This window comes from Nannobrachium achirus, assembly GCF_963921795.1.
Source record: "Nannobrachium achirus genome assembly, chromosome: 12".
NCBI lineage: Eukaryota > Metazoa > Chordata > Actinopteri > Myctophiformes > Myctophidae > Nannobrachium > Nannobrachium achirus.
The window spans coordinates 12,631,880-12,657,296 of NC_137832.1; the positions used below are offsets into that span (position 1 = coordinate 12,631,880).

Genomic DNA, 25,417 nt, shown 5'->3' on the forward strand with positions numbered 1-25,417 from the left:
TATTGTATTTTTGTTTTTATTGTTTATTTTGTACTCTGTTAGAATACTGGATTATTTACAGTTGTTTATATGAGCACTGTTGCATTGACAATGAACTGCCTTTTCACAGCTTGTTGTTTTGGTCTTCATTTGCATAAGGTGATCCGCCTCTGTCTAGTTCGTCATCATAACCCAGGGGTCTTCAACAGGGGGTCCGGGACCCCTAAGGGGTCCTCAGAGTTACTACAGGGGGTCCCCCAAATCTTTGTGTGATAGAACTTTTTTTTGTTCTCCTTTTTTATATTAACCACTTGAACCCTAGCATCCATATTCGGAGATTTCTTTAGCCAAGCTTGTAGATTGGCTATTTTCGGCAAATAGCTTTGGTGTAGAGGGGGAAAAGAGCAGACTTAGTACAGAATGAAAGGTCAAGTTCTTTTTTTTTCAAGTATTGACGGTTCAAGTGGTTAAATATCTGGAAACACAAATTGACATGATTCCAAAACACCCTGATGATTGTGCTGTCAAACGAAACTATATTTAATCTATGAACAGGTTGTGGGGGTCCCTGCTTCATCTCTCTCTCAACTAAGGGGTCCTCGGCTTGAAAACGTTGAAGGCCCCTGTCATAACCTATATTTCAGCTCATTTTCATACAGCCCAGTGGTGGAAGAAGTACTCACATGTTTTGCCTAAGTAAAAGTATCAATATTGCAATGTAATAGTCTACAATTAGAAGTCCAGAATTCAAAATATACTTTACGTACAAAAAGCATAAAATTAAAATAGATCTACAAGCTCAAGCTCACAATGTGAGCTTGTAGATCGGCTATTTTCAAATGGTCAAAATGTATTGTGAGCTTGTAGATCGGCTATTTTCAAATGGTCAAAATGTATTGTGAGCTTGTAGATCAAATGGTTAAAATTCATATAAGGTTGAAGTGGTTAGTGTATGTTTTCTATTAATAATGAATCTACAAAATAGCTAGTAAGGGTGCCCTCACAACAAAATACCTAGAGTGGAATCCACCAATGCATTTCAATGAGAATGGAGCGTTGAGTACTTTTTCCACCACTGGTATTAATCATGGCTGTAGAATGTTTGTTCAGTAACCAGGGTCTCCCCAGTATATCCAGTTATATAGGAAAACGGAAAATACATTCATGCGGGGATACCCATTCCATCCAATCAAGAGAGAGAAGCCCCACAGCATACTTCATCAGCTTCAATGTTCCTGTTCCAAATCTGTCTGCTTGTTTCTTCTTTTTCTTTATCACTTTCAATGTCACTTTTTATGACTATATCCTTTGAGTTCTCTCTCCTGATTGGACATACGCTATACATTTATTCCAGATGCTTTTACCATTGCAATTGATTACCATTTTTACTGATGCTGTTTGTTCATCATTCATATGTAGCCTAATAGTCGTCTTACTAATGAGTCTATTGTGGTGTTTCTGGACTTAAGCATTTTACTATAGCCAGCGATTTCATTCAACCCCGGGGTTTAAATCATTAATAATTGATGCCTTTTATGGGCTGGTTCTCAGTGGTGGTATAGGGTTAGGGTTAATTGGTACTTCTGGTCAAATACTAATCCAACTTCAATTGGAAGTTGCTCTGTCAAATTAGTTCTCGACTGGAGATTGGCCATGTTCACTGTTGCAGTGCCTTAATTTATTGGAGATATTACTATTAAAAACTTGGTGTAATGAAGAAAGCGCTTAGGCACTGGTTTAGGTTGTGAATTGTCACTTAAATACTTTTTGACTGAATACTTCAGTGAGGAAGAAGCCCAACAAATCCACGGTGAGGCCTTTAGGAGGGCCATTCAAGCCACAAGCGGAGCCTGCAGCACCACCTTGCCCAAGTGGAGCTTGCAGTACTACCACCGGCCAACCCTTGCGGCCCAACCACCTGCAACAGCTGAATGGAATGTTTGGATCGGGAGTCTGGTGCAGCCCACAGGTTCTGAACCTGGTGAAAGCAGGAGAGGACCTGGTGAGACGTAGGAGGAGCCCGGCCAGGAGCCAACCCATAGAGCTAGCCTAGTTCTTCCATGCGCCAGAGTGGCGGCAGAGTAGTTCCGGTGCAGCACATTGAGTGACCCTGGTCTTTCCCTAATAGGACTGATCGTGGATAGCTACTGGGACGTAAGTCGGGACTTGATCAACCCCGGCTGGGTCACCTGGGCGAGGGTGTGTGATGTTGCGAGACCCGAAACACCCGTCGACCCCAGGCTACATTTTTTTTTTTTTTTTCATTATTAGTCATTATAATGTAAACGACACAGTGGTATGGTCAGATATTTAGGGACTTGTTTCCATTGTGGTCCTATGTATTAATTTCAGCAACATGACAAATGTCAGATATACAAACAAAAAAAAAGATACAAAATAATGATAGAAGAATAGAATATTTCTGTGGATAGTAAGAAGTTGTCTACTAGCTATAGGATATATGATTGACTGCTAAGTTTCAGTATCCCAGTGGTCTCAGGAGCTTCTCTGTGATGTACAAGGATGATCTTGCTACTTTTTGTAAGTTTAGGTTTCTGGAAATGTAGAGGAGTCGAAAGCACAATATTTGTAAATTAGAATCGGCTTTATCAGAGGTGTACAGCCAGGAGTAAAGAAGTGGGTGAAATTATTTATATATTTGTATACAAGCACGGTCATTGTGTAGCATTCCATGCAAAGAGAGGATATAGGCTAGACCATGGGTCTTCAACAGGGGTCCAGGACCCCTAGGGGGTCCTCAGAGTTACTACAGGGGGCCCTCCAAATCTTTGTGTGATAGAAACGTGTTTTTTCCCCCTTTATCATATTAACCACTTGAACCCTAGCGTCCATATTCTGAGAACTTTAGCCAAAAATAGCCGATCTACAAGCTCACAACGTCTTGCGCTGCGAGGGGTTGTGAGCTTGTAGATCTGCTATTTGTGGCAAAGAGCTTTGGAGGGGGGAAAGAGCAGACAAAGTACAGTGAAAGGTCAAGTTTATTAATTATTGACGGTTCAAGTGGTTAAATATCTGAAAACCCACATTAATATGTATCCAAAATATACTGATGATCGTGCTATCAAACAATGAAACTAAACTATGATAAGGTTGTGGAGGTCCCTGCTTTATCTCTCTCTCAACTAAGGGGTCCTTGGCCTGAAAACGTTGAAGACCCCTGCCCTATAGGCTATACAATCATCCACAGCCAGATACTTTGGGGGTCCCTGGCACTAAAACATTTGAGAAACCCTGGTGTAGTAGGCTACATTAAAGCACCTGCACCTTACTCCAGTTCATGTGGTGCCACCTGTTATGCTAAAACCCTGCTAAGATGGCTGCTATATTGTGTAGCCTGCAGCAGCCGCAGGACCGGTTTAGTGGCTGGTGTGTAAACTCTTTTCTTTTCAAAGCACACAGAGTCATGTTACACAACTTGTCTCCCGTGGCCCCCAGGGCGTCGGCTGACACAGCAGTGTATTGTAGCAATGGATGACAGGGACGCTCAAAGAGAACAGGGGAAACATGAAGTTATTGTGCATGTAAACATATTAATGGTCCACTCTGAATCATACCTTGACAAATGATAGTCGTTTATTTAGAAATAAGAATAGTTTTATGTTGTTGTTGTCAACTGGCTGGGTGGTACAATATGGTCAAAGTGTAATTTAGGTAGGTGTTTCTCAAACTTTTACATTTCAAGGTTTCCTCTTAACTCTGACAGTGTACAAATGGAACCAAATGAACCGTTGGGGTTCATTTGGTTCCATTTGTACACTGTCAGAGTTACAGACCCCCCCCCCCCCCCCCCCCCCCCCAGGAACCCACAGAGTCTCTGGAATCAACATTGAGAACCACTGCAGTAGGTGATATTATTTTGTTACAATAAGTGTTAAATAGCTTATATTGTGGTAGCAACCATTGTTGGAGATCTGGAGAGAAGGGGAGACCCCTGTTTGCTGTTTCTGATAGCAACTATTAAGCAAAAACAAATATCCCCTTTAACAGATGGAAGCAAATGGACCTGCAACTCTTGAGAATCATGTGGTTGCATTTGTAGACTCTCTCAGAGAGTCAATGACGCTTGGGGGCTTTTATTCTACCTATGAGGGCAGACTCTGCCAGTGCATATCAATGGGAATGTAGTGGTTGGCTGCAAAATAAATGAAAAACAGCCCATTCCCGTTGTTATGCATTGACAGAATCCGTCCTTATAGGTAGAATAAAGGTGCTGTGACCGTGCTCTAGTCTAAAGGATTTTCAAACGTCATTGGAATGAATGACTGCTTTTTAAGGACAGGTTGGGTTGCTTTGACCTGCCATGATGGATGGGTGGGTGGTTGATACTGGTGTAAAGTAACTAAGTACATTTACTTACTGGAAGTTCAATTTGGAGAAATTTTACTTTACTTGAGTATTTCCAATTTAAAGTACTTTTACTTACCACTCCACTACTTCTCTGATCCAAATAGTGTACTTTTACTCCACTACATGTATTTGAAAACTTTAGTTACTACTTACTAGTTACCTTGTATATTCTGATTATTATTACAAAACATACCACTTCAACCCTATATACATAATTTGCCATTTGAAAATAGACGATCTACAAGCTCACAATGTGTCCCGATGTGACGCATTGTGAGCTTGTAGATCTGCTATTTTCAAAGGATTTGTAGGCATATAGCCTACATTTGAAAACTTGAAATGGGACATTCCGCATAATGAGTACTTTTACTTTTGGTACTTTAAGTCCATGTTTGATGCCAATAATTTTGTACTTTTGCTCAAGTAAAGTTTGAACCCCGGACTTCCACTTGTGAGCAATCCTACAATGCAGTATTTGATACTTGTACTTAAGTAAAACATTTGAGTACTTTTTCCACCACTGATGCAGAGGCGTCAATTGGGTATGGCAAGCTATGGCAGATGCCATACCTTGGCTACAGGGGGAAATAATAAAATGTACTGCAATCGTGCCTGATGCTAAGGTATGGCAACATGACTGGTGTCAATACACCAGTCATGTTGCCATACCTTAGCTTTTTCTGAACTGACGCCGCTGCACTGATGGATGGGTGGGTGTGTGGATGGATGATGGGGGATGGGTGACAATGACACCACAGAGACAGACACACTCTCCTCCCCTGTGCGCGGTGACGCGCGGTGCGCACGGCACGGCACAGGTGTTTTCCAGGCGCGCACGGGAGTATCACCAAAGAGCGCGTTCCCGGCTTCACCACCAGCGCGCACTGCAGCCAGACGACGATCAAACCCCAACGGAGAAGGTTGAGCTTGTATGTGCTGGAGAGGTTTTGATCACTGACTGCACAAAGAAGGGCTTTAGACTGAAACTCATCCACACGCCCTAAAGCACAAGAAGATCTCCTTCTCCTAAGCAAGGTAGGTAACAACAATGTAATGTTTATAGAGGTCGGTTATTTGTAATGTAATTTATTGATGCGCTCTTTGTAAATCTAGGCAGGCTTGTTTTGTCACCTTGCCTACCGACCGTTTGCGTTCTGATGAATGTGGTTCTTCTGTTTGCAAATAGGCTAAGTTGTTTATAGTAGTGGTTCCCAAACGTTTTAGCTCGAGACCCAAAAGAGAAACTGGACGTTTGCCACGATTTTCATGCAGAATTCCTTTGATTGCATGCATTTATTTTGAGAAATATTAGATTGTCTTAACTGTAATGTGTTTTTCTCCTTAGCTTTTGAAATGATTAAGGAAACTTAAAGAACAAACGCATATTTTTACTGTTGACCCATAGGGCCTACTAAATCTGCCCACTGTTTGGGAAACAAACAGTTGGGTTTAAAGCGCCTTCTCAGCAGATCTAATTGTTAATCGGCCCTGTTTATTGATAGAAAAAGACAATTACTTGTTTATTTTTAGGCTAATATGTTGACAGTAGCCAGTAGGCTACCTACAATTGTTTTATTGTATTGTCTTGATTTGTATTTATGATTTAGGCTATTTTGTAGGCCTATTTGTTCAAATAAAAATAATAGCCATGGCCTTGCAAAGCCTAGATATGCTTTTGGACACACCGACTTATTTGTGCATTTTTATGTTCTAATTACTGCACTGGCTTTGTAGGGCAGTATAGGCCTACTAAGCTACTCTACTTTTTTAGTGTGAAACACTGCAAACAAACTATTACATTATTCATAGTCACAAGGACAAGAAACAAATGTTTTAATTCATTTTTCCATATGACAAGTGTAAAAAGTGGAATTATTTGGGTAATAAAATAAAATAAAAAAGGCCTTAGCACTGAAATGTAAGTTGAGGTGAAAATGCATGGCATGTATAGGCTATCCCACACAGTAGCTCTGTAGTTTGTTTCTAGTTTGACATGTCAGCTGCTTCTTGTTAAACTAAGATAAATATGACAATTGGTCCACTTGGCACACACCTTTATTGCCCCCTCAAACAAAAGCTCAGTTGAGTTATGTTGTGCCTGTTGAAATGGCTCACAATAAAGACGACAAGGGTCAATATTTGAATAATGTTTAAAGGAAAGAGTTGCCCACAAATGGCCACAGCCATGGAATAGTTTACTTTACAACCTTAAATCAGTTAAAATCATATGAAAACGTTTAATTATCATTAAAAGGATGGTTGTCCAAATAAACCGCGAATTTAGATGTATTTTATGTACGTTTTGAGTTTAGTTTTGAGTTTTGTATTTGTTTTTTTGTCCCTGTTTTGTATTTGTATTGATGCTCCCTGCCCGCCTTCCCAAAAAGGACAACAGGGGAAACAAGCCTTCGGGATTTCTTGTGTACAATTTATCCTTTTGAATTAATTTTCAATAAAGTGCTCAATCAATCGATAAATCAATTCGATCAACCACTTTTGATATTTAACACTTAAACTTGCTTGACTCCTGAACTGTATTAATTGTGGGGTGTCACTGATTGTTCTTCAATAACCATACATGAAAGCTAGATGGCATTTTTTTTTTTTTTTTTTTTAAAGTTTTATACTGATTAGGTGCTTGGTCTATACCTGCGTTATTTTGTCTAGATTATTTCTATGCATTTGATGTATTGATGACGTTGATGTATTCATGTACTACCTTGCTTATTGTATTGATGCGTTACCTTGCTTATTGTAAATCGCTCTGGATTAAGAGCCACGCAGGAGTCTCAAACAAGGTCGTTTCTTACACTAAAAGACACATTTTCTGGTGAAATTACGTTTTTACACGAGTGATTTCTCTTTTTTGGCTGTGTACGATAGTTTCATGTCAAAAACGATAATTCTGAGCCTCCGGTACGATAATTCAACATTTCCCATCTGGCAACACTGGTTGTCTGTCTGTTTTGTTTTGACAGTGTGAACATCTTGGTGAGCGGAAGCTGCAGTGCTCCAGTACCCCGGTGGTCCCACTAGGCTATGCCATCTCATAAAAGCCCCCCGCCCTACCAGCCTGGACACCACAGACAGTAAGCCAACACTTAACCAAACTACAGTATTTAGCACGAGAGACCCAGAAGAAGAGATGTTGTGTTTTTTTTTTTTTTTTTGTTTATTTGATTTTCAAATGAAGCATTTAAGGCAATGAAGTGGTACGATAATAAGAGTAGCAGCTTCTTTTGTACAAACATCAAATATACAACAGTGGTACAAGGATTGCAGTTTTCACCCAAAACAATAAAAAAATATATAGGATAAAGAAAATTGGTCGTTGCAGACAAGTGAGCACAAGCAGGCAAGACAACAACCCCCCAAAAAAAGAAAAGAGATGTTATGTTTAACTGGGACGCAAACTATCGTGAAAATAGCAGATCTGCAAGCGCACAATGCGTTGCAGAGCAACGCATTGTGAGCTTGTAGATAGGCTAGTTTCACTTCTTCCTAAAAGTTAACATTTGTAAGAAAACAAAAATAGAGAAATGAAAAGAAATGTTAGAATTTGTTTATAAAAGGAAGGAAGACTGCGAATATAAAAAAGTGACTGTTGGATGGATCAGCCAGTTAGTTCACCTATAAGCACACTTAACTGGCTCTCCAACATATCTGTCCTCTTAACATCTACACAGTAAACCAGTTTTCTACCTAAAGGATTCTAGTGGTGGTCATAGGCACGTTTATCGCCAGTGTTTCTCAAACCTTTCCATGTCAAGGACTCTCCCAAATTGAGAATTGTGACGGACAGTCAGCAATCTAAACGGATTTTGTGTCCCCAGTTAAAATATGATAATTTTGGGGGTCGCGGACTGAAAAGGTTGAGAACCACTGCCTTAGCATAATGCTGATTGGCCGGGTGGGAGAAAACCTGAGAAGGAGGTTAATCCATAATCCATAGAATAGATGTAGAAATGATCGCCGGACGCCAACATTGTCTAGCCGATAGTAAGCTACATTATAGCTGTAACTGTATGTCATAATTACACACAACGTGACACCAAAACCACTGCTGTCTACACACGTACGTAGGCTAGCATCAGTTGGCAACCAACACATCTAGACTAAAGTTAATCAAAATTATAATGGGAATTCAAGGATGGATTTTTCTCTGTTCTACCTGCAGACTTCACTGAAAATCATTTACAAAATAATTTGCAGGGCCAGATATTTTTGCTGGTGGGCCGGTTCTGACCCACTGGCTGCCTGTTTCCTACCACTGCTGTACAGTAAGGAGCAATCGTATTACAACACAGCTCAGTCCAGTTAACAGTAACTGTACGTCCAGAATCCTTGATGGCTTCCTGACGTTCAGAGTTGAAGTCAGGGTTGCTTGAAGTCCAGTGGGAAGTTTCCGCAGTCAGCTATGATTTGGGGTGCAAGGCATCTGCAATGCTTGCAATGCTTTTTTTTATATTATATTCAAATCTTTTAGATTGATATGTACACTAACGTTCCTCTCCTGTCCCCTCCCCCACAGCCACCACCACCACCATGGCAGCCGCCACAAGCACAGCGACCAGCACGTGTCCAACCCGGCCTTCTCCCACTACCCCGGCGAGGAGCTGCTGCACTACTACCGCTGGACCTCGCCGCCCGGCGTCATGAAGATCATGAGCATCATCGTCATCGTCATGTGCGTGGCCGTGTTCGCCTGCGTGGCGTCCACGCTGGCCTGGGACTACGACATGAGCATGATGGGCGGCGGCATGGCGGGCATGCTGCCTGGCATGGGCGGGGGCTACGGCGGCTCGTACGGGGGCGGCTCGTACGGCGGCGCCGGCGGCTCCTTCGGCGGCGGGTCGTCGTACGGCAGCGGCGGGAGCAGCTACGGCGGGAGCAGCTACGGCGGGGGCGGCCAGATGGACCCCAAGTCGGGCAAGGGCTTCATCATCGGCGTGGCGGGCGTCACCTTCATCGCGGTGCTGGTCATCTTCATCCTGGTGGTGTCGCGGCAGAGCACGGCGCGCTCGCCCAAGTTCTACCTGGCGTCCGCGATCGTGTCGGGCATCCTGGCCTTCCTGATGATCATCGCCACCATCGTGTACCTGGTGGCGGTCAACCCCACGGCGCAGAGCTCGGGCTCCATCTACTACAACCAGATCCGCCAGCTGTGCGCGCAGTACCAGAACCAGAACCAGGCCCAGGGGCTCTTCATCAACCAGTACCTCTACCACTACTGTGTGGTGGAGCCACAGGAGGTGAGACTCGACCGCTGCACCTGTAAGAAGGGAATATCTTAAAAAGTCCTGGAATAAATTCCTTACCAAATATTTTCTTCACCAATGTATTTGTAAAGGTGTCTAGTAACACATCCCACAAAGACTGAACTTCAGTTTCCTTATAGCCGGGGAGCCACAGGCCCAAAAGCTCAAAGAATAGGGTTTTACCTGTGACGTCATGACATACTTTTTATTTTTGTTTTTGGAGCTGTGTGGAGCTCCCTATACGTGGCCGTGTGTGTGGGTCTGTCTGTCTGTTTGTCTGTTTGTCTGTCTGTCTGTCTCCGGGTATGTAGCCTGCAGTAACCTTTTCTGGCCACACATGTTAAGGGAGGGGCGCTGTTGCACACACACACACACACACACACACACACACACACACACACACACACACACACACAGCTCCACTTCGAACAGAGGTTCGATTTTTCTATTCATTTGGTCATTAAGGTACACAGAATGAGAGGCCTGCTCTGCCGGAAACTCTGCGAAAAAAAGTTATGGCCATTTGTATATTCACTCCATCGACTTCAATATACAGGAAAGAAACACACCAAAAAAAATATGCTTTAAGTAGCATGTGAGAGGTCAAACTAGGGGTTCTTGATGATTCTGAATCCATTGCAAGCATTTGTTTTGCATGAAAAACATTCCTTGGGCTAGAAAACGGACCAAAATAACGGTGAAAAGTGATGACTCATCACTTTTCACTGGTTTGAGAGGCTGAAATCTAGCCCAAGGAATGTATTTCATGCAAAACAAATGCTTGCAATGGATTCAGAATCATGAAGAACCCTTAGTTTGACCCCTCACATGCTACTTTTTTTGGTGTGTTTCTTTTCCAGTATAGTGAAGTCAATGGGAAACTTTTTTTCGCAGTGTTTCCGGCAGAGCAGGCCTCTCATTCTGTGTACCTTATTGACCAAATTAATAGGAAAAACTAAAATTTGGAGTGTCATGACATCACAGGTCTTCTCTCATTTTGGCACAGTGGCTCCCCGGCTATTAGGAGAATCCGTGACAGTTGCCCATTAAATTAAAACACACCAAAATAAATATGCTTTAAGTAGCATGTGAGGGATTTTTCATGATTCTGAATCCATTGCAAGCATTTGTTTTGCACAAAAAACATTCCTTGGGGTGAAGGTGGCTCCCACAAAACTGTGAAAAGTGATGACTCATCACTAAACCATAGTTTTGTCGGGCCATTTGTTTGGCCAAGGAATGTTTTTCGTGCAAAACGAATGCTTGCAATGGATTCAGAATCATGAAAAACCCCTCACATGCTACTTAAAGCATATTTATTTTGGTGTGTTTTATCCTGTATAGTTAATTTAATGGGAGCCCAACTTTCAGCAACTGTCACGGATTCTCCTAGGGAAACTGAATTTCAGTCTTTGTGAGATGTGTTACTAGACACCTTTACAAACACATTGGAGAAGATTTTCTTTGGTAAGGAATTTATTCCAGGATATGACACTATTTCTGAAGATATTCCCTTCTTACTGTCATATTGAAAAGCCAAAAATAGCAGTTGTAGATCGGCTATTTTTTTTTATCCCAGTGCATGACAGAGGACAATTTCATGATAAATTAAATCTCCACGATACGATTATCGCGAGTGTTTTATTATCACGATAACCGATAATATCGCTTATCGTCCCACCCCTATATGTGTGCACGTGTCTGAGTGAAATGCTTTGGTCTCCGTGTTGATGTGTTTGCTCTGTGCCACCCTGCAGGCCATCGCCATCGTCCTGGGCTTCCTGGTGTTCGTGGCCCTCATCATCCTGCTGGTGTTCTCCGTGCGGACGCGCAACCAGATGCGGCGCTGGGGCCCCGACCGCGTCCTCTGGGAGGAGGTCAAGGTCCTCGGCGACGGGTCCGGCCTGCCCAACAGCATCGGGGAATGGGTGAGAGACGCGCACGCAGTACGGTCCTGACAGTTCACTTAACCACTTTAAAGGACAACTCCTCCCTAAATCACTTCTAGGCCCATTTTCCTACTTATATTGATCCAGAATTACTGTCCATGGGGTCTATTAGGCACAAATACACCTTTACACTATTTGTTGTGGTCAAAAGTGATTTTCTTTTTCATGAACGTGTTACTAGTTGTCATTACAAACACATCCATGCCTTGGTTGTCCCACACAAGCCACCACAATCTCATAAATAATGTTTTGGGGTAAGCATTTGGCACTGTACTGGCCAATCACAGGGCTTCTTTTCCGGGACTTGACAAAACATATAAAAGCCTAACATCTGTTTAGCAGAGTGTGATGGCTTGTGGGACAACAATGGCATGGATGTGTTTGTGATGACAACTACTAACACATTCATGAAAAATAAAAACTCTTTTGACCACAACATATAGTGTAAAAGTGATAGGCTTATAGGCTCCACTCTATGCCATGAGAGCTGTTGGGTTCTGCTGGGGAAACTGGACAACAGGGGCATTTGTGCCTAATAGACCCCATGGACAGTCCTTTAAGTTGTCCTTTAAGACTACTAAGACCTGAGGCCCATTCTACAGATGTGTGCAAAACGGTTTTCTGGAATAAGAAAAGAACAACTATGTTGCATATCGTCGTTGTCGGGTGGAAACCTTGTATCTCCAAGTTTCAAATGTGTAAGTTTCTTCGCAAAGTAAAGCCCTGCTTCATCATACAAGGCTGTCGCGCAAAAGTAGTGAAAACAGCAGATCTACAAGCACACAACGCCTCGCACAACGCGTTTTGAGCTTGCAGATGGTCTGTTTTGGCTATTTTTTAATTGGAATCATGAAAAGTATTTAGTTATACTGTTAACTTTATGAACTTGAATACACAGACATTGGACATAAGGACAGTGCAATTGTGATTTGTGATACTAGTCATTAAGCTACTAATATAGACTGGTGTAATTAAAGCGGGTCATGTTTGCAACTTTTGTTTGAATTGTAACAGCTAAAATCAATAATATATCAGTATTCGAATATTAACCTGCGGGCCGCATTAAGTGAAGGTGAGGGCTGCATGTTTGCTGCCTGTTGCCCATTAATGCTTTAGACCAAGGGTCTTCAACGTTTTCCAGGCCAAGGACCCCTTAGCTGACAGAGATGTATAACATTTTGTAGCAGATTAAACTTGTTCATAGATGGCTCAAATCACAGACTACTGTAGTTTAACAGCACTATCATCACTGTTGCGTTTGTTTGGCTGCTGTTGTCTTGTTTACAGTAAACATTATCTTTTCTGTTAATATGTTGCGTTCATGTTGTTCATCTGTACTTTCAGACATTAATTTAACCACTTCAAAACCCTCAATACTGTGGCTCTGTACTTTGCTTGCCATATTAAATCCCATTCCCAGGGGTCATACACTGAAGTAGAGCTATTTGTATGTGTTGGTGACCTGTATTGTGTTAATGTCCTATGCTCTGTTGATGAATTGAATACATAGGACCACAATGGAAACAAGGACTCTTTTGTGTTATCCTTTTGGCCTTAGAGTCTGACTGTACCTCGTGCTGTTTACATCGTTGACTAATAAAGTATTCAATCAATCAACACCAAATCTCTTTCACAAAAATATCTTATGTGAGCTTGTAGATCATACATGGGCAACTGGTGGCCCGGGGGCCGCCACCTTCACTTAATGCGGCCTGCAGGTTAATATCAGAATACTGATATATTATTGATTTCAGAAAGAAAAGAAAAAAACATGAAAACATGACCCGTTTTAATTACTTCAGTCTATATTAGTAGATCGATGACTAGTATCAAAATTGTATTGTCCTTTTTTCAAGTCCAATGTATTTGTATTTAAGTTCATAAAGGTAATATAATTATACTGTAACTAAATGCATTCGAGGGAAAGAAAAACAACCACTCTTAATAAAAAAAAAAAAGCAAAAAATAAGTCAGGATTCCAATTCAAGAATATCTGATCTACAAGCTCAAAACGCATCGGAAATGGGACACCTTTTGAGCTTGTAGATCATCTATTTTTGCAACTTTTTTTGTGACATAATAGAAAGGAAAAGTAGAACATTCATTTGTGAAAAAGGTTAAAATATGCAGCAGATAAGAGGTTTGTGGCCTCTTAAGTGAGTGTGGAATTATAGTGGGCCTTCTCTATCAACACATTTGCCCACCCCTGTTGTAGATGATCTGATTGGCTATTTTCAGTAAAAGGACTTCCCCATAAAAAGAAAAAAAAAAAAAGACTACACTAGTATAAAGCCCTGAGGGTCTCCGGTCAACCATATGGGGTTTTAAACAGTGGCAAGAGGCGTAACAAGAGTGTCTTGTTACCTCAGTGGGCGTCCATATAGTGGGAACCGTTATCTCAAACATGTTTCAATGGCCGTCACCTCAATGTAACATTATGGAAACCGGTTTCCCAGAGTCCTAGGTGACTCGTCAGGTGAGCGCACGTAGAGAAAGGAAGAGTTTCATGTCCAGTTTCTGGGTGGGGCATCCGTTCCCCGAGGCTCTCATTTATACACAGTTTTTTTTTCTACTTGCCTGGAGGGTGGATTCTAAAAATAAAATAAAAAAACACCACCCTTTCAAGAGAAGGAGCATTTCTTCACCAACTATGCCCGATAAAAAATATATCTTTGAAAAAAGCTCAGATAATGCATGATCCTGCTCGGATGTGCACAAAACATAAACCTTATACCAGGGGTTCCCAAACGTTTTGGTCTCAGGGCACCCCATGAATATTTTTTTAATCCGAGGCACCACTACATTATAATTTTCACTCCCAGCACCTTATATTTATAGCATATCGTCGTTGTCGGGTGGAAACCTTGTATGTCCAAAACCGTTCATTTTGTATTTATCATCTATAAAATTGATTCTAAATATTTTTTCCAAGTGTCCAAGTAAATTCCAAATATTATCAAATGATCTCGTGGCACCCCTGGACTGCCGTCGCGGCACCCCAGGGTGCCCCGTCACCCACTTTGAAAACCCCTGCCCTATACTATTTGACTGGTGTCACCCAGAGGGGGCCTGTCGGGTACGTATTTCCCTCTACACCAAACCTCTTCGTTGAAGAAAGGTGTTTGTTTGGATTCATCAGGTGTTTTCTTTTAAAAGTAAGCTACTTCCGCTTGCGCTTCAAAGCACAGTTGTTATTCAAAGTGGAGCTGGCGTGTTCAAACTGTGTCACTGTCTGTGTCACTGTGATAGTATCTGTGGTATTCAGGCGGGGGGGGGGGCACTGGGAGTTGTGAAACCGGTCGGACCTGGCCGGGATAATACAGAATGTTTACCATACCCAACGCTTGGGGACACATTAGGACAAGTGGTGATTTCAAACTGTAGTTCTCACACTTCTATTTTGCCATTTTTAGTTCCACTCAGGACCACTGAGTGAGAAATGGTGCTTTAAAGCACATTTCTGCCAAATGTCTATATTGTACATTTCTAAAGTGACATTTTAAGGACTTTTTAATACCTCTAAAATGACAAATTAAACATCATTTGGCCAAATTGTTAAATATTGGAGGCAGTTGCGAGGCGTTGTGAGCATTTAGATCTATTTTCACAATTGAACCGTTTTATACAAAATGTAATGCCTCAACTCTTAGTGCTCGTCAGGGTGCGGGGGTCCCCAGTTAAAATATGATTATTTTGGGGGTCGCGGCCTGAAAAGGTTGAGAACCACTGCTTTAAAGGGAAACTTTGATATCCCACATATAAAGCCTAAAACCTTGGATGCAAGGAAATCAATATTGTGTGGCAAAAAAAACAACTTCATATGTCTTGTGCATTTCCCTGAAATGTTGACATCGGCATGGCAGATCTACATCCTCACAGCGTGCATGGCTTGTGTGCTATTTTTGGCGAAGACATTTTGTTGGTAGAGGTGAATTCTAGCGGACCTACTGTGGTATACTGCAGGGGTCTTCAACAGAGGGTCTGGGACCCCTAGGGGTTACTACAGGGGGTCTGCCAAATCTCTGTGAAGGGATCATTGTTTTAAATTAACAACTTGAACCCTCACTTCCCTATTTTGAGGAGAACTTTAGCCAAAAAATAGCAGATCTACAAGCTCTCAACGTGTTGAGCAGACCAAGTACAGAGTGAAAGGTCATGTTAACTAAAACACAAATCCAACAAAGATTGATGACAGTGCTGTCAACAAAGTCTATGAATCTATCTATGAAATCGATAAAAATCGGCATCACACATTTATACAATAGAGGTGGTCCCTACTTCATCTCTCTCTCAGCAAAGGCGTCCTTGGCCTGAAAACGTTGAAAAACCTTGGTATACTGTATTATTACCCAACAATGAACTGTAAGCTTGGTTAAACCTCAGGAAGTCATTAATAATAATTATAAAACGTCTCTGACAATTCAGACCTCAAGTTTGCACTTTGGCTTCAAAAAGAGAAATGTCAGTGGTTGAAAGTGGAGCCCGGTTTGTGTGATTTGTGAGCCTTTCCTTTTGTGTGTTGGTCCCATATAGGTGAATAATGTGTCTGGCGAACCGGAGGCTCTGGTGAGCGATGGTAACTTCAATGTGAGAGCGTCCAGAGAATACCTGGACCAACTGGACAACAACAAACCTCTTTATCTGCCTGGGTAAGACACACACACACACACACACACACACACACACACACACACACACACACACACACACACACACACACACACACACACACACACTCGGACGCACACATCTGTGCATAGAGCCTATTGGGGAGATGTGGGCTTTCCAATTTCCAGGAAGCATGGAAGTGATTATCTCACCAAATTAGTGTGAGCGGCTCAAAGAAGTCTTAAAAGGAGTCTTAAACTCCCGATCGGCTCACAGATCAATATCAAATATGTTTGATATTTGTCTGGATGATTTATAATATCACTGCTGTACATGAAGTGAATGCCAGGACTTGACTTGACGACCGTTGGGAACTACCTGTGGTACATTGGACAGCCAAGGCTGGCAACAACACCACTGTTTACAGCGTGTCTTCCCACTCCAGACATATCACAACCGTTTGTCCTTTGCCACAGTACAAGGACCACTGTTACAGCTCTCCATGTTGTGTAAATGTAGATAATATGTAGATCGCATTAGATATAATAGATGACTACCCATTCAATGCCATGTTCTAATTGTCTTGTTGCTCAGAACTAACCCATACAGCGTGTCTATTTGATGCGTTTGTGCACTCATTTCAATTCAAAGGGGCTTTTTTGCCATGCTAAAACATTGAAACTTATATAAATCTTAATCGCAAAAGAATTGTGCACATGCCGTCAGAAATAGTTCTACATCCACGTAGGAGAGGTTGGCTTGCGATAAGCTTTAGAAACTAATGGCAGCAATGTTTTGCATTCACTTATAAAACCTGTGGGAGAAATGGCAGCACTCATGAGTTAAATTAACTCACACAATGGTTGATAGTTATGAACCAAATGGACCCTTACAGGTCTGTAACTCTTGAGTGTACAAATGGAACCAATCCATTTGCATACTCTAGTTAAATGAACACCAAGGGTTGTACAGTGTAGCAGGTTCATGGCCTACCTAGAATGACACTGACAGTTGTTAACATCAGTGATTGACGTCTTTCTGTAGGTGTGTACGCAGACGTCACCAACGAACAGCTCCAATGTTGATGTTACGTTGGTTTAGAATGAAAGAAAACGCGTTCTGTAGCAAAGAAAGACACTATTTTTTTAAGACCTGAAAAATACGTAAAAATCTTCTAAATCCTAATGGTTTTCTGAAAAAAGTAACGTATGTTTCTTTATCTGTGGTGCTCAAAGTTTTTAATGTCAAGGACCCTCAGAATTATATGTATTTGACCGTGGACCCGCATCTCAAAATATATTGTCCCAGGGACCCCCCCAGAAGCAAAGATTTGAGTTAAAAAAGTGCTTTAAAAGAAAATATATTCAAAGATTTGCACACATTTTCAAGTTTAAAAAAAATATATATATAGCAGATCTTCAAGCTCATAGCGTGGCACTCAGTGCCATGCAATGAGCTTGTATATCTGGTATTTTTGAATGGCCAAACTATAAAAAATAATGGTTAAAGTGGTTATGTGACACACATGCGTTCCCAGTCTTTATGGGTTTAGTGGTTAATTACCTGATTTGTGAAAGTACTGTACAGACAGACAGACACGGTCAATTAACATAGACAGTAAGTAGGTCATGTCACCCACATGCTTCACGGCAAAGCAGAACTATTTCCTAAACAGAATAGAACGCTGCATACAGAGCATTCCTGACAGTGGAAAAACACTGTCACTCATCACTCCACGAAACACTCACACCTTGTTATAAATCCATGCTGTTTCTGATAATGGCGAGAATAGCAGATCTACAAGCCCGAAAGCGTGTCATGCAGCTCCCGTTGTGAGCTTGCAGCTGCTATTGTCGTCTTACGATGTGGTATGTTGGTTGGGATAAATTATATTACTTCTGTTTCTGTCTCGATCAAACGGCAAGGACGGGTTTCGGCCATTGAATAGATAGAATGTTCGGAACATTAGAATGTGTGTTGACATTACCTCTAGACCACTGGTTCTCAACCTTTTTCAGGCCGTAACCTCACAAAAATAATCACATTTGAACGGGGGACATTGGTAATACAATATGTCCCCTGTATTATGGGTAAATATACAGTATAGGGCCTATCCACAAGGTCAATGTCTGAGGAATATGTAACATCAATTACATTGTTTTGGCATGTGTTCCTTATGCTATTGTTTTAGCGCCCTCTATTGGTTATACAAGGTTATATGTGTTAGCAGGAATGCCAGCCATGGTTCATGTGATTCAGACTGATAAGTCGTTTTTTAGATGAAGATATAAGTCAATTTGTTGGTGTGTGTGTTTGCCTTAAATCCAATAAGTCGATAATACATTAATGAATATTGTTTTCAACTAAAGACAAACTAAAGTCTATTTCTTTTTTGTTACGTAGGCTTGTATTTTCTTGACCACAATGTTAAAAGATGTTATTTAGACATATGGTTCATTGTTTGCCTGGTATCCTATAGTTTCAATGTACACAGTATGTTTTGAGTTAGACTGATGCTAGGTTAGGGTGACCAGATGTCCCGGTTTGGCCGGGACTGTCCCGTTTTCAAGCTGCCTGTCCCGGTGTCCCGACAAATATCTCTAAAACACTTATATGTCCCGGTTTTCAACATTCACTTCAAAATTGTCCAGGTTTTCGCCAGAATTAAAATAACTAGCCCTTGCCCGTTCAAAGATATGAGCTCCAAAATGATGTGCAGTGTGTGGGTTATGGGATGTGCACTGTGCATACAGTATATGAGGGATGGAAAGTAACTGTAACTGGTGCTTGCATGATAATATGTAGGAGCATCAATGTAAGAAATACCCGTTTCGTTTAATGGCTACCCCCCCCCCCAGCCCTCCCACCCGCCTGCGCACACACCCGCCTGCCTACACACACACACACACACACACACACACACACACACACACACACACACACACACACACACACACACACACACACACACACAGAGAGCTGGTTAAACATGTTGCCTCATGCTAGATGCAGAATAGATTAGCCTCAAGCTAGATGCAGAATAGATAGTAGATACACCATAACAATGCTAATATACAGCATACGATTTGTGAAAGTGACAAACGGGCTTCACAGTTATGTTAGGTGTGTTCATATGCTAATTGTGATGCGATTTCAGATCAATTGCTCCAGCCACTGAGGAGAAACGCTGTTTCAGACAGACAGACACTCACTCACTCACTCAGACAGACATTCGCAAAATTATAGTATAGATAGTAGCTGTTTTCAGTGGTTGCATAGACATTTATCATGTTCTTTTCATGAAAACATGCTCACCTAAAGTCCTAAACAATCAGAAAACATGTACAAATTCATTGCGTGTCTGAATTCAACGCTGAGGCTGTTTGTCAATCAGTCACTGCCTGTATGCAACCCTGTGTGTGCGCGCGTGCACGAACGTTAGAGAATGCTTTTAGGGTCCCGGACGGTTTTAGGCAACAGTGGTTCGCGTCCCGGTTTTGGCGGCTGAAAATATGATCACTAGGTTCATTGCTTACCTGTGATCCAAGCTTCCACTCTCTCTCTGCATTTGATGTATGCTCTTACCTTGATTATTGTAAGCCGCTCTGTTTAAACGTGTCTGCTAAATGGTAAATAGTTTATCCATGGTTTATTCGCTATTTAGCAAGCAAGAATTCCTGGACTTGGTTTTACACGCATGCAGAGATTCCTTGAATCTATAGATGGATTTATAGATGAATGCAAGTTCTGAATATTGACAATGTGATGTTTGTGGTTGCAGGGACTCTGAAATCAGCAGCTCTCTGGGGGGTCTGAAGACTAAACTAAGGGATTATGATGCGGAGTCTGGAGATGAACTTGACGACGTCGACTTCAACAGGTGGGTCAACTATTGAACAGACTGTCTGTTCGTAGTGTGGGAGGTTGGGAAATCAATTCCCAACCAAGTCATACCTAAGAATACACATAGGGCTGTCACGATATGACATTTTACATGACGATTAATTGTCACTCAAATAATTGCGATTAACGGTTTGATTGTGTTTTTTGTCGTTGACAATTACATTTCTGTTTGGCTGGTAGGCTTTGAAGTTGCACATGGCAGATATGACACATAACCTAAATATACAAAGAAATTAAGGACATATTTGACAACTTTACACTTTTAAAAGAACATTGATAGTGGAAATAGCCGATCTCCAAGCTGAGCTTGTAGATCTGCTATTTCCACTATTTCTTTTAAATGTTTGAACATATATAAACATTTTTCAACATGTAAACAATTATGACGATTATCACAAAATAATTGCGATTATGTCAAATAATTGCGATTATATCAAATGATTGCGATTAGTCGATTATGTAATAATTGTGACAGCCCTAAATACAAACCTAAATATACAAAGAAATTAAGGACATATTTGACAACTTTACACTTTTAAAAGAACATTGATAGTAAATAGCCGATCTCCAAGCTGAGCTTGTAGATCTGCTATTTCCACTATTTCTTTTAAATGTTTGAACATATATAAACATTTTTCAACATGTAAACAATTATGACGATTATCACAAAATAATTGCGATTATGTCAAATAATTGCGATTATATCAAATGATTGCGATTAGTCGATTATGTAATAATTGTGACAGCCCTAAATACACACAGGCTCATAAAGCCGCCTCATTCTGGGCTCCCGAACCTATGGGCCACATGAATCGGGAACCGGTGGTTCTCAATTCTGGGGGTCCTGGCTTGAACAGTTTCATTTCACTATAACTTCACCAGCTAATATCACCAGATCATAGGTTTGACTCTCTCCACAATTACAATATAGATTAGACTGGTATGTAGAATTCTGTACAAAGATTCTGTCCCCATTCAATCAGGGAAAGCATCTGTGTCATTAGATTTATATCGTCTCTCGGTCCAGTGGGAACTTCAAGTCCAAATCTGTTACTTTTTCAGTATTCAAATTCAAAAGTTGCCAAAAGCTCAAAACGTGCCCCTTAGCACTACGCTTCGAGCTTGTGGACCTGCTACTTTTGATGCCTTTGCGCGACTCTGTACTGTAGTGCAGTGTTTCTCAACCTTTTTTCTGCATGGGCACACTTTTCATGTCCCAAGAATCCATGGGCACACCAACATAATACGGGTGTGTAAATATCGCCACTGTCGGGAAGAAACCTTGTATTTCCAAGTTTCAAATTTGTACGTTTCTTTGCAAAGTAAAGCCCTGCTTCATCATACAAGGCTGTCGCACAACAGTAGTGAAAACAGCAGATCTTGTAGATCGGCTGTTGGTATCAGCATGCGCTAGTTTAAATCATTTTTAAAATGATAAATACAATACTGGCTTTCAAGCAGTTTCAAGGGGCACACTTGACCCTTCTCAGGGGCACACCAAAGGTCCCCAGGCACAGTGGTCGAGAAACAGTGCTGTAATGTGATCCAGTAGTGCAGGGGTGTCCAAACCTTTTTCAAAGGGGGCCACGTTGGAACATATTAATGTAACATTGTGCCCATGGTTCCTGCAGTGACTACCCTCCCATCGTGGACGAGAAGGAGCGCCTGGACTATAAGAGGGAGTTTGACAGAGACCACCAGGACTACAAGAGTCTTCAGGCAGAGCTGGACGACATCAACAACCACCTGGCTGACCTGGACAGGGAGCTGGACAGACACCCTGAGGGAAGCCCCCAGTTTCTGGTACGTATCTGTATGTGTGTGTGTAAAGCCCCTTTTCCACCGCAAGGTGGAACCAGAACTTTCCAGAACCTAAGCATATTTATTTTGGTTCTGGTTTTGTTTCCATAGCGCATGGCCCGGTTTCAGACAAGGTTCTAGGAACCTTTTTTAGTTCCTGCACGGGTTCTTGAACGTTCTTGGTTCTGGAAAGTCCTGTTTCTAGGTCTGGTTCGGGCCCTTTAGTGGAGAAGGGGCACTACAGGGCCGAACCAAAACTTTCCAGAACCAAGAACTTTCAAGAACGGGACCACGTTCCGCTTACGTTTCCATATAACCAGACCTAACGGGAAGGTCTCAAAAAGAGCAGCAGCGCTGCTGGCCCCGCCCATAGGTTCCCAGAACTCAAGTTTCATACTACATCAAGAGCAGGACCTAACAAAGGTTCCCAGAACCTTGTCTGAAACCAGGCTTTGCGCTATAGAAAAAAAAAAGAAAATAGGTTCAGGTTCTGGAAAGTTATGGTTTCACCTCGTAGTGGAGTAGGGGCTTAAGAGTGAGTGTCCAGCAAGCAGGAGTGCCACCGTCTTGATAAGATGCCTTTTGAAATCTTTTGAGTAGATTTTTATTAAAAATCAACGTAACTTTCTAGTCCAAATTGACCTGCATTACAGTGAGTCCACCGGTCACCCAATTATTGGCTTAGGAATGCAACAAAAACAAAACAATCTCCATGAACTCAAGGCTTCACGGTATTGTTACGACGATATTGATGGAATATTGTGAACGTTGTGAGCATATTTCAAATGCTTTTCTTGTTGTCTGTCTTGTGAAACTCAGGATGCCATGGACGAATACACCAGGCTGAAGAATGTAAAAAAGGTACGTGCCTCATCAGAACCACATGCACATGACTCACTGCTTCACACAACATGCACGACCACAACACCAACTCTCTCACACATACATTTACAAATGTTAATCGAATTACATTTAATCAATTACAAACGAATATTGATAATGTAATCAAATAAACGATTAATAATCAATCCCTGTTAAAGGCATGTCATTAGAGGTGAAAAGTAAATAAATAGCGGATGTACAAGCAAGCTCATGACGTGTTCTGAGCTTGTACATACTGTATGCTAATTTCACTATTGCACTAAATTTGCACAGGACGGAATTTATTTGCAAGTGTGATTCGAGTTGCGGTTGGTTGTTTAAGTTGGACTGGTGAAACTGACACAATATGTCCATATATGGTCATTCCCAGATATGGGCTTAATATTGATGGCATAAAAGGGATTCTATTGTATGGGCATTCCCAGATATGGGCTTAATTAAGGGCATAAAAGGGATCCCTAACAGGGCATCATCTGGGAATCGGATGTAGCAGTTCCATATATGGAGATCTAGGTGATGATTCAGTAGTCTCCATGTATGGATATAAAGGGGTTTGATCTTTTGATGGTGATGTCACAACAATATGATATCACAATGTCAACAAACAGGACAGCAGCTATAGACATTGAGGCGTTGCGAAGATATGTAGGGACAAGATGTGCTGGTTCTCATAGTTAATTGAGAATATAGGTCGCAATAAAAACACACTGCTTTTCAATTATGCAATTAATAGAATTACTAGTTGGAGCCCTCTATTGATTTTTCCCCCTCCAAGATGTCAACTAACTGTCATGTGTCCCCTCTTCAGTCCTCAGACTACCAGCTAAAGAAGAAGAGATGCAAGCACTTGAAGTCCAAACTGTCTCACATCAAGCGGAAAGTCAGCGAGTACGACCGCCGTCCATGAGCCATTAGAGAGAGAGACACCCGTCTCACTATTCTCCCTCACCTGCCTTCATCTACTCACTGATCTGTCTGGACTGTCTTGGAGGGCTATTTAGCTTTAAACCACTTCCGGGGTCATTTCAACGTCTGCTCGCTGCTCAGGCTTTGGTGTGCACCCCCACACAGGTTTAAAGTTGCTTGATTCAATATTTAGATATTTGATATTCGGTTTTATCAGACACATATATAAGCCCATTCCAGTTCAAACTCCATGTTGACCATGTTGGACTCACTGAAAACACCCCCCTGGTTCTGGTGATTGACGGTCTTTTCGAATGCATGAGGAGGCCTACATTTTTCCATTAGTTTTTTTGTTTTAATTTATTTTTTATATTTTTAAATGTTTTTAAAAGGACAATGTCGGTCACCAGACGCAGGGAGGTGTTTTTAATGAGTCTAAACATGGTTAAAATGGAGTTTGAAGTTAAAATGGATTTATAACGGAAGGGGGTGCGTGTGAATATGAATATCACATAACTAAATATTGAATGAAGCAATTAGAAATCTGTCTGGGGTGAAACACACAAGCCAGCTGTAGACCCCAGAAGTGTTTTAAAGTATGCATTTAAAGTCCAGTATTCTCTGGGTCTGTGCCTTCTTTAAGAAACGAATCGGATGTGTTTGCCCGTCGGCACAATCCCGTTCTCACTACGTGATTGATTCCTCATCCTCTGTGACACTCGGGGTGAAACGTTTTATAGATTTGAAGTGTTTTTATTTCACTGTTTTAAAAAATGTCTAAATGTGACTGTGACGTGGAACTTGGTGTGCCTTTTTAATTGGCAATATTTAAATGTTTCATACAATTCTTTGGACAGTAAAGAAGCAGGCACAATTTTAACCGCTTAATAAGCCCTCTAGACTTAGTCAATTAGACCTGAGTTGGATATGTACGTGGACGGCTTTTTTTACTCCCCTCAACGTGAAATGTCTTCGGCAAAAGTAGCCGATCTACAAGCTCAGTTTTTGATAAATGTAGGGCCAATCATAGCCTTCTAATTTGCTTAATCTTTTGTCGTAAACTATGCAATTTGCTGTTTCAAGTTCATTTCGTTCCTATTTGTAGAGTTGCACTCTCTTTTGAGCAGCAGCTCTATATTCTGATAATAATCATTGCTATTGTATTTCTTCTAAATCTAGTTGGAGCTATTTAACACATTTTGATATAGCTGACAATAAGTGATGAACAGTGAGCAGAATTTTTTACCTTTTTTCTTGATTCAGTTTATTGCATCTGGGCATACTAGAGACTTGTTAAAAGCCTGAGTTATACTTTGTAGCGCAGATGCACCGAAGAGCTTGTAGATCGGCTATATTTTTGGTTTGTGACTAGTCTACTGCACAAATAGTCATAATCTTCAAAAGAAAGTGGGTGTCCTTGACATAGTTGGCTTTATTATTTGAACGGATTTGTAATTATGAAATGTCTTGCTGAAATTCATGTTATTGCCTTTTTTTAAGCAAATGAACAATTATGCATTGGTTCCCCTGTTTTTATGTATTGATGTCTTTTACAGTTTTTAACTCCTTCATGAAGTATTTTTATATACAAAATGTACAGTATATCCCAAACAAGGTTACAGATATTGGTGTATCTTAGCTTTTACAGAAAACTGTCTCGTAAGCTTAGCAGTAACCTATGTTTTAAATGGTTTGTTTTTTCCTTTGTAAAAACAAATTAAACATGAAAAAACACAACATGTTTTTTTTTATTTCTATGATCAC

General features: G+C 41.2%; 1 protein-coding gene across 1 annotated transcript; it reads left to right on the plus strand.

The window, feature by feature from the left end:
- Positions 1-7,386: 7,386 nt before the first annotated feature.
- oclnb (occludin b) lies at positions 7,387-23,654 on the plus strand (the record flags this gene model as incomplete). Its single annotated transcript, XM_080738455.1, has 8 exons — positions 7,387-7,436; positions 8,879-9,599; positions 11,363-11,533; positions 16,088-16,203; positions 19,944-20,042; positions 21,697-21,868; positions 22,685-22,726; positions 23,556-23,654. The coding sequence occupies 8 exons, from the start codon at positions 7,387-7,389 to the stop codon at positions 23,652-23,654; spliced, it is 1,470 nt and encodes a 489-aa protein (XP_080594581.1).
- Positions 23,655-25,417: the final 1,763 nt, after the last annotated feature.